General features: G+C 53.8%; 1 protein-coding gene across 1 annotated transcript in view; it reads right to left on the bottom strand.

Moving 5' to 3' along the window:
* Positions 1–13,783, bottom strand: part of ppp2r5a (protein phosphatase 2, regulatory subunit B', alpha isoform) — a 28,242-nt gene that overhangs the window by 6,970 nt on the left and 7,489 nt on the right. Inside the window, exons 2-4 of the mRNA XM_035421902.1 lie at positions 4,686–4,882; positions 724–825; positions 413–505 (exon numbers count right to left, since the gene is read on the bottom strand). Coding sequence (XP_035277793.1) covers positions 413–505; positions 724–825; positions 4,686–4,882 — 392 coding nt within the window. The remainder of the gene's footprint in view (positions 1–412; positions 506–723; positions 826–4,685; positions 4,883–13,783) is intronic.

The raw sequence follows: 13,783 nt of genomic DNA on the forward strand, positions 1-13,783 counted from the left end.
GGGTTTAATTTTAGACATTTTTTAAATCCACAGAGGGAGTATTTTAGCCTTCCTATGAATAATTGTCCCATATTCACACGGCGGGACTTCACTGAGGCAGAATAACATGGCCGCCAAGAGCCCCTCAGTCCCAGCCCATCTCCCCCCTGTGGTCCGAAGACGCATCTCTTGATCACTTCTATCCTTTCTACTTAGTTCCTCACTTTCATGTTACACTTGTACTTCCATCCAGTGCTAATATTGCACTTGTATCATCATCTTGATGTTGCAGCTCGGCGTCATGCCTCCCAGCTTGACTTACCATGACTTTCTGACCTAGCGTAGGCTTACGGTAAGAGCTGGGCTGATGTTCATGGCTTCTCTGAAGTTAATGTGATGCCATGATCCCCAGCACGGCGGAATGGAAACGAACCTGCAGCACAAACTTCTGGTCGATGTGGCGCTTGGCGATGCTGGGCTGGAAGTCTGGATTCTCGAGGAACCGCAGAAAGAACTCGTACACGAGCTGAGAAAGGGAGAGAGGGAGAGAGAGAGGGAGAGAGAGAGAGAGAGAGAGAGAGAGAGCTCAAATAAACACACGTCTTCATTCACACATTTAAACAACAAAAAACAGACGACTTTCAGCTCTGAGATTCTGGAAGGCACCACTGAAATTGCATCTATTATATATTTTATTTATGTTTTCCCTTGTGTGTTTCTTAGCGGCTTCATTCCGCTCTGTACCTGAATATGAGGCCAGGACACCTCCAGCGTGGGCTCGTCCTCCTCTGGGTCGAAGTCGGGGTTATCACTGGGTGGAAGGGTCCGGAAAATATTGGTGATAATCTGAAAAATAAACAAATGAATGAATGTGTTCTTGCAATAAAATCCGGCCTCTCTCTCGCAGTGCACAGGCGGTGGCACAGTGCGTTTTCATGGCAGTCACTATGAAACTGGGGTTGCAGGTTTGAAGCTCAGGTGAAAAACAGCCATTACACTGCTGAGCACAACTTTCATCCAGGTGCGAGCATAAATTAATTTTGTAAAACGGAGTGGACTCTGTGCGTGTGCGCGTGTGTGTGCGCGCGCGTGCGTGCGTGCGTGCGTGCATGTATGTGTGTACAGTCTAACAATGAGAGTGGGGGGTGAAAGCCATATGAACTATCCCCAAACATGCTTTCAATTGCACTGAATTAAGAAAATGTTTGGTTTATTAAAAATTGAAAATTGGGACAGTTCCTTATTTTCCCCAACCCCTGAATGAATCCCTGGTTATCGCGGTACAGTAATACGGTTCAGTACTGTGGTTACCACGGTAAAGCTAGCAGTGTTTATAAAATGAATACAGATTTAAGAGCACAGAAGGCAGCCCTGACTCAATCAGGTTTAAACAGGAGGGGGCTCTAATAGCTAGGGGATCCCCCCCCCCTAAACAAGGCCACCGCTTCTTAATCAGGCACAATGATCAAAATGCACATTGGGGGCGATTACCAGGAATAAAATCCAGCCCCCCCTCCACCCCCGCCCCGCTCACACACACTCCAGACGAATGATCTGAGCAATTAATCCTCTTCAATTTCACAGCATTCAGAAGAGCAGGGACCAGCAGGGACCAGCAGGGACCGGGGGGGGGGGGTGTGCCGTTAGCCAACTGGATGGTTGCCAGTTCAAATCCCAAGCGTAGTGTCGTGCCATTGAGTTAAAGGGTGAATTCCCACGTGAGACATTGCAGTAGCACACTGGAGCAAAAGCACACCTGAACAGCTTCAGTGAATATCCACATTTTTTTCCAAAACTCTCATCCGCCCCTCCTCCTCCCTCTTTTTAAAAATAACAAAATTCTCACATCTATTCACCCCTGACTCCAGAGGTGAGATAGCTTCCAGTCACATAATCACATCCACAGATGATCAATGGCTATATTTAGCTGGTCGAAATGAAGATATAGCTGTTCTTTATAAAAACATGATGGGTAATTAGTTCTGGAAATGAAGCTCTAATTTCCAGGCAGAAGCAGAGCCTGCAGCGTTATCATTATCTGCAGAATTAAAGTCTCCTGACTCAGAAACTCCACTTAGCAATTCTGAAATAGCAGGTTCGGCTGTTTCCAAAGAGAAATGAACATCCCTGCGACACTTCACACCTGTAGCACGCTGTGCGTGGGTACAGCGGCGAACACAGCACTGAGGGAACTGGGCTGGCACCAGAGGTTGCAGGTTTGATTCCCAGCAGCACTGTGCGTCGGCTGAGGTGCAGGACGGCATCCGTCTCCTGATCGCAGACGATCCCCCCCCCCCGACCCAATGAACTGGAAATGCTTGTAAAACTGAGCCTAAATTTAGATGCAAATCCCCCCCCCTCCCCACCCACGCAAACACCAACTGTCATGTTTCCATTCAGATTTTTTCAGGCAGTGTTGCTAGGGGGGGAAGTCATCCGGTAGACTAGAGCAGTGGATCGCCTATCGATCTGCTCACTGAAGAAAATGACACACGTCTCATTGACCCTTAACCTTTGACACTGTGACCTGGAAATGGTCACAACAGCGTTTGGTCTTAGATTCATCTAAACTAAGCCAGAGTCAAAAAGGAAACATTTCGAAAAATCAGGACTCCTGGCGACCTTGACCTTTGAATCATGCACTCACAGCTGGCTGAGGTAGAGGACCAGAAATGGCTCCTGAGAGTAACTGAGCGGAGGATCTCACAGAGAAAGCCGTCCCCTCCTGCGCCTGTGTGCAGCAGGGCGACGGCTTTCACCGACTCTGAGCGCTGAGTTTTAACACCCGGACAGCACAAGCGAGAGAGTCTTACACGCGCTCTCTCGGGGAGCTGCTGAGAACATGGCGGTCTGGCGGGCAGACGGCAGCGAGGCTGAGGTGTGAAGATGGCGGTGAATCACGGACTGTTGCCGGGGGAAACGCAGCTCACACCTTACTGACCTTTACCAGGGAAATGACAGGATGTGCCTCTGGGAGCAAACGGCACAGGAGCACGGAGAGCGGGGGGGCAGGGGGGGGCACAGTGCGTGTTCCTGCTCTCACCCAATTAGCTGCCGGCTATTTTTACCCATCAGAGCGCAGCATGGCTCTGAGAGCAGCAGCCTCTGCAGCGTCCCCCCCCCCCTTACCCAGCAGCCTCTGCAGCATCCCCCTCACCCAGCAGCCTCTGCAGCATCCCCCTCACCCAGCGGACTCCAATACAGGAGAGGACAACAGCACTGGGGTCTGTTCACTGGGGCCTGTTCACTGTTCAATGGGGGCCTGTTCACTGTTCACTGGGGGCCTGTTCACTGTTCACTGGGGGCCTGTTCACTGTTCACTGGGGGCCTGTTCACTGTTCACTGGGGGCCTGTTCACTGGGGGCCTGTTCACTGGGGGCCTGTTCACTGGGGCCTGTTCACTGGGGCCTGTTCACTGGGGGCCTGTTCACTGGGGGCCTGTTCACTGGGGGCCTGTTCACTGGGGGCCTGTTCACTGGGGGCCTGTTCACTGGGGGTCTGTTCACTGGGGGTCTGTTCACTGGGGGTCTGTTCACTGGGGGTCTGTTCACTGGGGGTCTGTTCACTGGGGGCCTGTTCACTGGGGGCCTGTTCACTGGGGGCCTGTTCACTGGGGGCCTGTTCACTGGGGGCCTGTTCACTGTTCACTGGGGGCCTGTTCACTGGGGGCCTGTTCACTGGGGGCCTGTTCACTGGGGGCCTGTTCACTATTCACTGGGGGCCTGTTCACTGGGGGCCTGTTCACTGGGGGCCTGTTCACTGTTCACTGGGGCCTGTTCACTGGGGCCCTGTTCACTGGGGGTCTGTTCACTGGGGGTCTGTTCACTGTTCACTGGGGCCTGTTCACTGGGGCCCTGTTCACTGGGGGCCTGTTCACTGGGGCCCTGTTCACTGGGGCCTGTTCACTGTTGACTGGCTAATGGAGAGAGATGCGAAGCTCGCTGCTCTTGTGCTCAGAGACAGAACACCACGTACACAAATCCACTCTCCTTCCAGGAACGGTCCAGGAAAGGCAGGTCTTTAAGAACACCTGCCACAGCACTCGCTTTTAATTATTTATCAATATTTACTTTCCTCTGATGCACCCAATTCAACTCACAAACCCGACAGACCTGTAACCCGACTGAACCCTGCACAGCAAGAGACAGACAGGCAGACAGAGAGACGGACAGAGAGACAGACAGACAGACAAACAGACAGACAGACAGAGTGACAAACAGACAGACACAGAGTCCACTCCGTTTTACAAAATTAATTTATGCTCGCACCTAGATGAATGGTAAATGGTAAATGGACTGCATTTATATAGCGCTTTTATCCAAAACGCTTTACAATTGATGCCTCTCATTCGCCAGAGCAGTTAGGGGTTAGGTGTCTTGCAACAGACAGACAGAGAGACAGAGAGACAGACAGACAGAGAGACAGAGAGACAGACAGACAAGGGGGGTTGGGGGGGACAGGGGACGGGGGGTCGGGGGGTTGGGGGGGTGGGGGTCGGCAGGTCGGGGGGGACAGGGGAGATGGGGGAGATGGGGGTTGGGGGTCAGGGGACGGGGGGTCGGGGGGAAAGGGGAGATGGGGGAGATGGGGGGTCGGGGGTTGGGGGTCGGCAGGTCGGGGGGGACAGGGGAGATGGGGGAGATGGGGGTTTGGGGTCAGGGGACGGGGGGTCGGGGGTCGGGGGAGATGGGGGCTCCAGCTCTTACCATGTTGGCGATGTCGGGGTAGGCGGCCTCCACCAGCACGCCGCGGTTGGTGGACACGTAGTCCACCAGCTCGTTCAGAGTGGCTCGCTTCACCTCCTTGCTCTTCAGGTCGATCACAGAGTCATCGAAGTCGAAGAGCGTACAGCACTGCTGCAGCTTCTGGGTGAAGAGCTCCTGCTGCTCCCCCGAGGGGGTGTCTGAAACGGGGGGGGCACAGTTAGAGCCAGGCCGGGGGGGGGGGGGAGAAAAGTTTCACCTCCAATCTAATTTCTCAAACACAAGCGTGTTTCTGTACAGGAACTTCTCAAACACAAGCGTATTTCCGTACAGGAACCTCTCAAACACAAGCGTACTTCCGTACAGGAACTTCTCAAACACAAGCGTATTTCTGTACAGGAACTTCTCAAACACAAGCGTATTTCTGTACAGGAACTTCTCAAACACAAGCGTATTTCTGTACAGGAACTTCTCAAACACAAGCGTATTTCTGTACAGGAACTTCTCAAACACAAGCGTATTTCTGTACAGGAACTTCTCAAACACAAGCGTATTTCTGTACAGGAGCTTTCAGAGAGAAACATCGTGACTAAAATTCAGACGTGGAGCAGCAGACAGGTTTCCGTGGTGACGGGACTCTGTGGTTAGCCTGAGTTCAGCCCCAGGTTAGATCAGAAACTCATCGATCTGGTGATGTAATCAGCACATCGGACGGAACAAACAAACACAGGCCACTCTGACGCCCCAGGAACAGACAGGCCGGCAGATAAAATGAGCTCTAAAATGACCTCTAAAACAGCGAATCCGACCTTGCAGCAGCGCACGAGCAGAGCCAGAATCCTGACGCTTTTTACACGCGTAACTTACACCACACAATTAGAAATATTTGGACAGCTGATGTATACAGAGCCCTCCGTTTATTGAAGAGTTTAAGATGCAAACCTGGAAATGTTAAATCTTGTTGGCTTTTAAGATTCCATTCCTGCTGTGATGTCCTTCAGACATGCAGTCTACGCTGTGATCTCCTTCAGACGTATAGTCTACGCTGTGATCTCCTTCAGACATGCAGTCTACGCTGTGATCTCCTTCAGACATAGTCTACGCTGTGATCTCCTTCAGACATACAGTCTACGCTGTGATCTCCTTCAGACATGCAGTCTACGCTGTGATCTCCTTCAGACGTATAGTCTACGCTGTGATCTCCTTCAGACATACAGTCTACGCTGTGATCTCCTTCAGACATGCAGTCTACGCTGTGATCTCCTTCAGACATGCAGTCTACGCAGTGATCTCCTTCAGACGTACAGTCTACGCTGTGATCTCCTTCAGACGTACAGTCTCTAGAGGAACTATTCCTCTAAACGATGAACTTTCCCTCCCTCCCTCCCTCCCTCTCTCTCTGCCTCTGTCAGTCTCTCCCTCCCTCTCTGTTGGTATCTGGGACTCTTCTGCAGTGTGATATAAAAACAGAAAAGGCAGTGGTGTTAAGGTCCTGTGATGTTGGACACAGAGCTGATTGGCCAGGCGTTCAGCGTTAGGCGTTCAGTGTTAGGCTGTGATGTTGGACACAGAGCTGACTGGCCAGGCGCTCAGCGTTAGGCGCTCAGTGTTAGGCTGTGATGTTGGACACAGAGCTGATTGGCCAGGCGCTCAGCGTTAGGCGCTCAGCGTTAGGCGCTCAGCGTTAGGCGCTCAGCGTTAGGCGCTCAGTGATAGGCTGAGATCAGCAGCCCATTCGGGACGGGACACCGCTAGCTGCTCCTCACAGACGTCAGAGCCGACCCTGTCGTCGCTAAAAAGAGCGCTTGGCAACCGCCCAAAAACACAGGGAGCACAGCGGTGACCCCCCCCCCCCCCGGACCCCCGTTTGCACCCGGCCACAGCTCTGCACCTCCCTCTGGTTCATTTACACCCAGGAGAAGAGACAGGGCGCAAACAGCTGGGAGCCAGAAGTGAAAAATAACAATGAGATTAAAGATGCATGAGGAGAGCAGCCTGACGGTCGTTCATACGGTCAAAGATTTAGATTTTACAGTCAATTATGGTGCCAAATCTTTCCATATAACCCACACACTGGCACAGAGGAAATCAGCTGAAGATGCTTCCGTAGCGAACGACCCAGACAGCCCGTTCCAGCTCCTGTAACTAACTAACCGATTCTCTCTAAACTGGGAAGAAAAAACAGAAACACAAACAATGCCAGCTGTATTTAAACATGGGTCAGAACCCAGGACAAACACAGACTGAGCCCAGCCCTACAAGAAAGACTGCCCCCCCCCCCCTCAGAATCCATCATCCAGCCAGCAATGCAGGCTATGCTGAGAGGTCGAAGGTCAAAGGCCAGTGATCTCAGAGAGGATTTGGCTGCGGCACTTTCTAGGGACACTGAAGAGACTGAAGACTACATTTCACTTGCCCTCAGACAGGCAGGCGGATGGACGGACACACAGGCAGACAGACGGACAGGCAGGCGGACGGACGGACACACAGGCAGACAGACGGACAGAGAGGCAGACAGACGGACAGACAGGCAGACGGACGGACGGACGGATGGACGGACGGACGGGCGGGCGGGCGGGCGGACAGAGAGACAGAGAGACAGACAGACAGACGGACGGACGGACGGACAGACAGACGGACGCTGCTGTCGACACCCTGTAAACGCGTCAGTGAGGAGAACAGAGAGGACACTGGAGCTGTGTGAGAAACCTGAGCCTGGGGGGGGGGGGGGCACCTGTCCGAGCAAGGGGACAGAGAGTACAGGCTGTGTGTGTGTGTGAGAGAGAGAGAGAGTGTGTGTGTGTGTGTGTGTGTGTGTGTGTGTGTGTGAGAGAGAGAGAGAGAGAGAGAGAGTGTGTGTGTATGTGTGAGGGAGAGTGTGTGTGTGTGCGTGTGTGTGTGTGAGGGAGAGTGTGTGTGTGTGTGTGTGTGTGAGAGAGAGAGTGTGTGTGTGTGCGTGTGTGTGTGTAGTTGCACCACCTGTGCTGCTGGAGGCAGGATCAGACAGATTAGGCTCTTCACAGTGTTTCAGCACTGCGACCAGGACTGTCCCGAAACTGAGGAGAGACTGCCCCCCCCCCCACCTTATGAGACTAGAGTTCAGTTACAGTGACCTAGAGCAATGCCTCGTATTTAAATAAATTTGCAATTCTACACATTAAAACTGCTTTTGATTGGTCCAGCCTTTCTAGTACACAGAGCACAGCCGGGATGAACATCCAGAGAGGAAAACACTCTGCTCTGCTTTTCAGAGCCCCACACGTGCTCTCTCTCCAGAGCTCAGGGTCAGGCAGCGCGTGTGTGTTTGGGGGGAGGGCTGAGGGGTGCGGGTTATTGTTGGGACTGTTTTCTGACTGACACGGTAAAGAGGTTCCCCAGTAAGAGGGGTGACTGTGCACAGCCGTAGAGTTTGAGAGGGCAGAGTGGAAGAGTAGGCCTCGCGTCTGGGCAGTGCACGCACCCCCCCCCCCCCACCCAGATATGTACTGCACACAGGGGGGCGGGGCCTGCTCTGCATCCGGCTGATATCTGCCTGACTGACAGTTTAACAAAAAACATCTCAAACCACTGATGGGGGAAGGGAGAGGATCGGTGCCGTCGGTACTACAGAAAACTCACGAGCGCTGCATCACTTCCTCTAATCCACTGTGCCTGTCACCCCCCCACCCCGCTGTTCCCCCCCTCCGCTCGAACCCCCCCCCCCGCCCCGGGAGAAACCCGGCGGCTCGTGCTCCAGCCTGGTGTGAGAGCAGAGAACATTCCGGGCCCGTCAGACGCAGCCGCGCGTGTGCAGACATGCAACTGCGCAGACGTGCACGCACACGCACGCCATTACCCAGCTTCCCCGGCGGCCTCTCCTCCCTGCCAGAACTTTCTCCAACCGTCAGAACCGCGCTCAGGGGCAAACGCACTCAGCCGGGCGCAGTCAGGCCTGCGCGTGAACACACACCCGCTGATCCCGCCAACTCAGGCCCGTTTAAGGCTGCTCCTCCACCCCCCCGACTGGAGCAGAGCACGGCCCGACTCCCACTCTCTCAAAAGCAGGAGCAGGACGGCAGCGTCCTGAGGACACACGCGGCTTCCAAACACAGGAGAGTCCAGCTCAACAGCCCGTCCACCCAGCACAGCACAGGCTGCGCTCTGGCTGTGCTCAGGCCGCGCTCTGGCTGCGCTCACTCTATGTGCACTGTGTGTTCTGCGTAACTGCAGTGACTGGACCAGTAAATTTAAACTCCCTCTCGTCCCCCCGTCCCCCCCCCCCCCCCCCGGCAGTATCACGCTAGCAGACAGAGGCAGACCCGCTCAGACTCGCCCCCGCCCCCGCCCCCGCTCTGCCCCGCCCCACACAGGAATGCTATCATGCAGCGTCTGGAAACCGGCCGCTGACAGACGACCCAGAATCTGGCGCAATCCAAACCGCAACCCAGAGCACCTTAACCTACTGAGCACCAAGACATCTGAAGAACAGGGCTTTCACTGTTCTCAGCGCGTTTAAAGAGGGCCAAAGCCCTCTCATTGGCTCATTTGACAGACTCAGCGAATGGGGTTGCAGTAATCCCCCAGAGGGGCGGAGCCTCCTCTCTCCAGCGCTCTGAGCACTTCCTGTAAGCAGCTCTCTGCTGTTAAAATGGCAGAACTCTGCGCAGGACGCCTGTACCAGCCTGTGCAAGTCCTGCTGCGCTGCCATGGTAACGGCAGGGTGCCCTCAGGCCCTGGAGTTTAAACTCAAATAGACCAGCACAGGGAGGAGCTCTGAGTTACCCCACACAGCACAGCACAGCACAGGGAGGAGCTCTGCGTTACCCCACACAGCACAGCACAGGGGCTGCAGGCAGGCTGGGCACCCAGACCAGCACAGGGAGGAGCACAGGGGCTGCAGACAGGCTGGGCACCCAGACCAGCACAGGGAGGAGCACAGGGGCCGCAGACAGGCTGGGCACCCAGACCAGCACAGGGAGGAGCACAGGGGCTGCAGGCAGGCTGGGCACACAGCCGTATCCACGGCAACTCCGCTCCCATTTATTTACTGATTCAGTTAAAGTTTTTAACACAGACCACCTCTGGCTATCGACAGCCTCCTACATGGTGACCAATCACAACAGGATTCACCCCAACGCTGGGCCCAGAACCGGCTACTGGAGGACAGTTCCGTCCAATCAGAACCTTCACTGGAGGAACACCCAAATAAAAAACACAGTTTTGGAGCGGGACCCCAGAAGGGAAACAAGCGCCCCCAGTTTTCAGAGGGCTTCTGGCTGACTGCAGGATGAAGGGCCCTCACGTTTCAGAGCCCAAACCTGACGGAGCAGATCTGCTCCTGTGGCCCCACCCTTCGCTAGAATGCAGACGGTAATCAGCCAGACTGCATTGCAGTCATTGCAGTCATTTATCAGCTGCGCATGCAGGCGAGAAGCTGCTCCCTCCATCACTTCCTCTAATGCAGAATACCCAGCATTCCCCTGCACCTGAAACACAGACGCAGGAGCGCCCGCCAGCCGCGCTGCGCACGCGACTGTGACTGACAGGTCGGGTCATGTGACTGCGAACAGGCTGTGAAATACAGGAAGTAATTATCATTCAGAGCATCTCTTATGACTCATCCTTCCCCCTCGCCACCCAGCGGGGGGGGGGACACCCAGAGGTGAAATATACTATCCACCAATATTCACACAAACACCACTAATATTCATAGAAAGTTTAGCATGCAGCAAGAAAATGACCCAAAACATACAGCACACTAATAACCACGGAGTTTATCAGGAAGAAAAGGTGGAAGAGTTTGAGTCACTGAGCATGCCTTTCACTGGCTGCAAAGGAAGCTAAACCCTGAACTGAAGTCTGAAACACCAGCAGGCACACAGAGGCCATGGAGGAACCAGGTAGAGCCGCTCAAAGGATCTGAGTTCTTCACGAGCCGCGGATTCGATGCAGTCACCAAACGTAAGGGGTGTGCAACGAATCACTGACCTTTCAGAGTCATTACATTTGTCAAACCTCACTGCGCCCCAAAGCTTACTGACACAGGGGGGCTCTCTGAATGGCACTGTTGACAGTTCACATGAAATAAAAGCAGACATTGTGAATTTAGCCTCATTTGAAATGCAAATCTGATCAGCTCAGAGGAAAAACAACCAATTTGACACAACTGACTCAGCACCTATGCATTTAACTGCAAGTATTATACATGATCGAATACTGTATATAGCCTATAGCTTCTGTGTGTGTGTGTGTGTGTGTAACTATAAACTTATAAAAAAAACTACTGTCATGTTATTAAGTCCCTCATACACTTATTCTCCATTTATAACAGCATATTTTTAAAAATCACTATAATCTCCTTTTGGTGTTTTATTTCCTTTCCGTTTTATTATTTATTTTTCCAAGCACCAGTGGGGCGAGTGGGGCGGGCGGGGCGAGCGGGGCGAGCGGGGCGGGCGGGGCGAGCGGGGCGAGCATCGATTGCCCTTTCTGCACACTGAAGGTCTCACCGCGAGGTTGTCATGAAAACAGGAGCAGGATCCATAACCAGGCCGGTTACATAACCGCCGTTTGAAATCCGCGGCGGCACCGAGCTCTGCATCAAAACAAACCGCCACGCGCTCACAGCTCACTTCCTGTTTTACACACCGCCACGCGCTCACTTCCTGTTTTACACACCGCCACGCGCTCACAGATCTCCTCCTGTTTTACACACCGCCACGCGCTCACAGCTCTCCTCCTGTTTTACACACCGCCACGCGCTCACAGATCTCCTCCTGTTTTTACAAACCGCCACGCGCTCACAGCTCTCCTCCTGTTTTACACACCGCCACGCGCTCACAGCTCTCCTCCTGTTTTACACACCGCCACGCGCTCACAGCTCTCCTCCTGTTTTACACACCGCCACGCGCTCACAGCTCTCCTCCTGTTTTACACACCGCCACGCGCTCACAGCTCACTTCCTGTTTTACACACCGCCACGCGCTCACAGCTCTCCTCCTGTTTTACACACCGCCACGCGCTCACAGCTCTCCTCCTGTTTTACACACCGCCACGCGCTCACAGATCTCCTCCTGTTTTACAAACCGCCACGCGCTCACAGATCTCCTCCTGTTTTACACACCGCCACGCGCTCACAGCTCTCCTCCTGTTTTACACACCGCCACGCGCTCACAGCTCTCCTCCTGTTTTACACACCGCCACGCGCTCACAGCTCTCCTCCTGTTTTACACACCGCCACGCGCTCACAGATCTCCTCCTGTTTTACAAACAGCCACGCGCTCACAGATCTCCTCCTGTTTTACACACCGCCACGCGCTCACAGCTCTCCTCCTGTTTTACACACCGCCACGCGCTCACAGATCTCCTCCTGTTTTTACACACCGCCACGCGCTCACAGATCTCCTCCTGTTTTTACAAACCGCCACGCGCTCACAGCTCTCCTCCTGTTTTACAAACCGCCACGCGCTCACAGATCTCCTCCTGTTTTACACACCGCCACGCGCTCACAGATCTCCTCCTGTTTTTACAAACCGCCACGCGCTCACAGATCTCCTGTTTTTACAAACCGCCACGCGCTCACAGCTCTCCTCCTGTTTTACAAACCGCCACACGCTCACAGATCTCCTGTTTTACAAACCGCCACGCGCTCACAGCTCTCCTGTTTTTACAAACCGGCATGCGCTCACAGCTCTCCTCCTGTTTTTACACCCAACACCCAACCAGACGCCAAAAATATACACACTACATGAAAGACCTCTCCCCCCTCCCTCCATCTCTCCCTCCCCCTCCCTCCTGCAGACCCCAACTGGTGAAAAGAAAGAGCACAGCTCACACACCTGAACCTCGAGCAGACAATAAGGTGCACAACCCGACACACACACAAACACACTCTCTCTCTCTCTCTCTCTCTCTCACACACACACACACACACTCTCTCTCTCTCTCACACACACACACAAACACACACTCTCTCTCTCTCTCTCTCACACACACACACACAGTACACCACTGAAAAAACTGTACATTTTAAAAACAGATAAATCAATAAATAAATAAATGTCAGCGAAAGGATGGGGGGCAGGAGGCCCCGTTAGCAGGATTTGGGGGTCAGGAGCGGGACCTGTGAGGCGTGAGCTGCTGCTTAAGGGGGATCAGCGGTGGGATTGGCAGTGTTGGGGACAATGGCAGGCTGTGTGGAGGCTGCACACGTGAGGGCTCCAGGATCGGGGGGGCCGTGGGGGGGGGTGACCTTTGCTCCCCGTTGGGTCATTCCTGGAGAGACGCTCCACAACCGTAACAGGTCTGCAAGATCCGCTGTCCAATCACAGTTCAGGCTTTCGCCACGCAGTCCAATCAAAGTTCAGGCTTATACTGTGCTGGCCAATCAATATTCATGCTTTCACCAGCTGCCCACTGTGGCCTTCAGCCGAGGGTTTGCCCAATCAAGCACAGTGTGGCCTTGAGCCCTGGAAACTCTGACAGACAGCATCTCATGGAAAAACTAATAAATAAGAAAGAATTAAAAATCACACAACAAAATGATAAATAATGTTTTTTTTTAAAATTTTTTTTTTTTTAACTCCACTAAACCCCCTCCCTCACTGCCAGTCATGCTGGAGCCTTGCTCTAGTCGAGCGCACCCCCCCTGCCCCCCCTGCCCCCCCCCCCAGGCAGTGCTCTGCTGGAACAGGCTGGGGCAGAAAGGCCTAAAGCACAGCTCCGCCTTTTCCAACAGCTTTTCATCACTTCCTGCTGAGGCGTGTCTGCACCCCACTGCGCTATGCAGACCGACCGGCTCCATCAGCGGCATAGACATGCAAAACAGCCTGCAAGACCAGCGCGCTCACAGACAGAGACACGCAAAACAGCCTGCAAGACCAGCGCGCTCACAGACACTAAACAGCCTGCAAGACCAGCGCGCTCACAGACACGCAAAACAGCCTGCAAGACCAGCGCGCTCACAGACACTAAACAGCCTGCAAGACCAGCGCGCTCACAGACACGCAAAACAGCCTGCAAGACCAGCGCGCTCACAGACACGCAAAACAGCCTGCAAGACCAGCGCGCTCACAGACACGCAAAACAGCCTGCAAGACCAGCGCGCTCACAGACAGAGACAC

This window comes from Anguilla anguilla, chromosome 6, assembly GCF_013347855.1.
Source record: "Anguilla anguilla isolate fAngAng1 chromosome 6, fAngAng1.pri, whole genome shotgun sequence".
Classification (NCBI taxonomy): domain Eukaryota; kingdom Metazoa; phylum Chordata; class Actinopteri; order Anguilliformes; family Anguillidae; genus Anguilla; species Anguilla anguilla.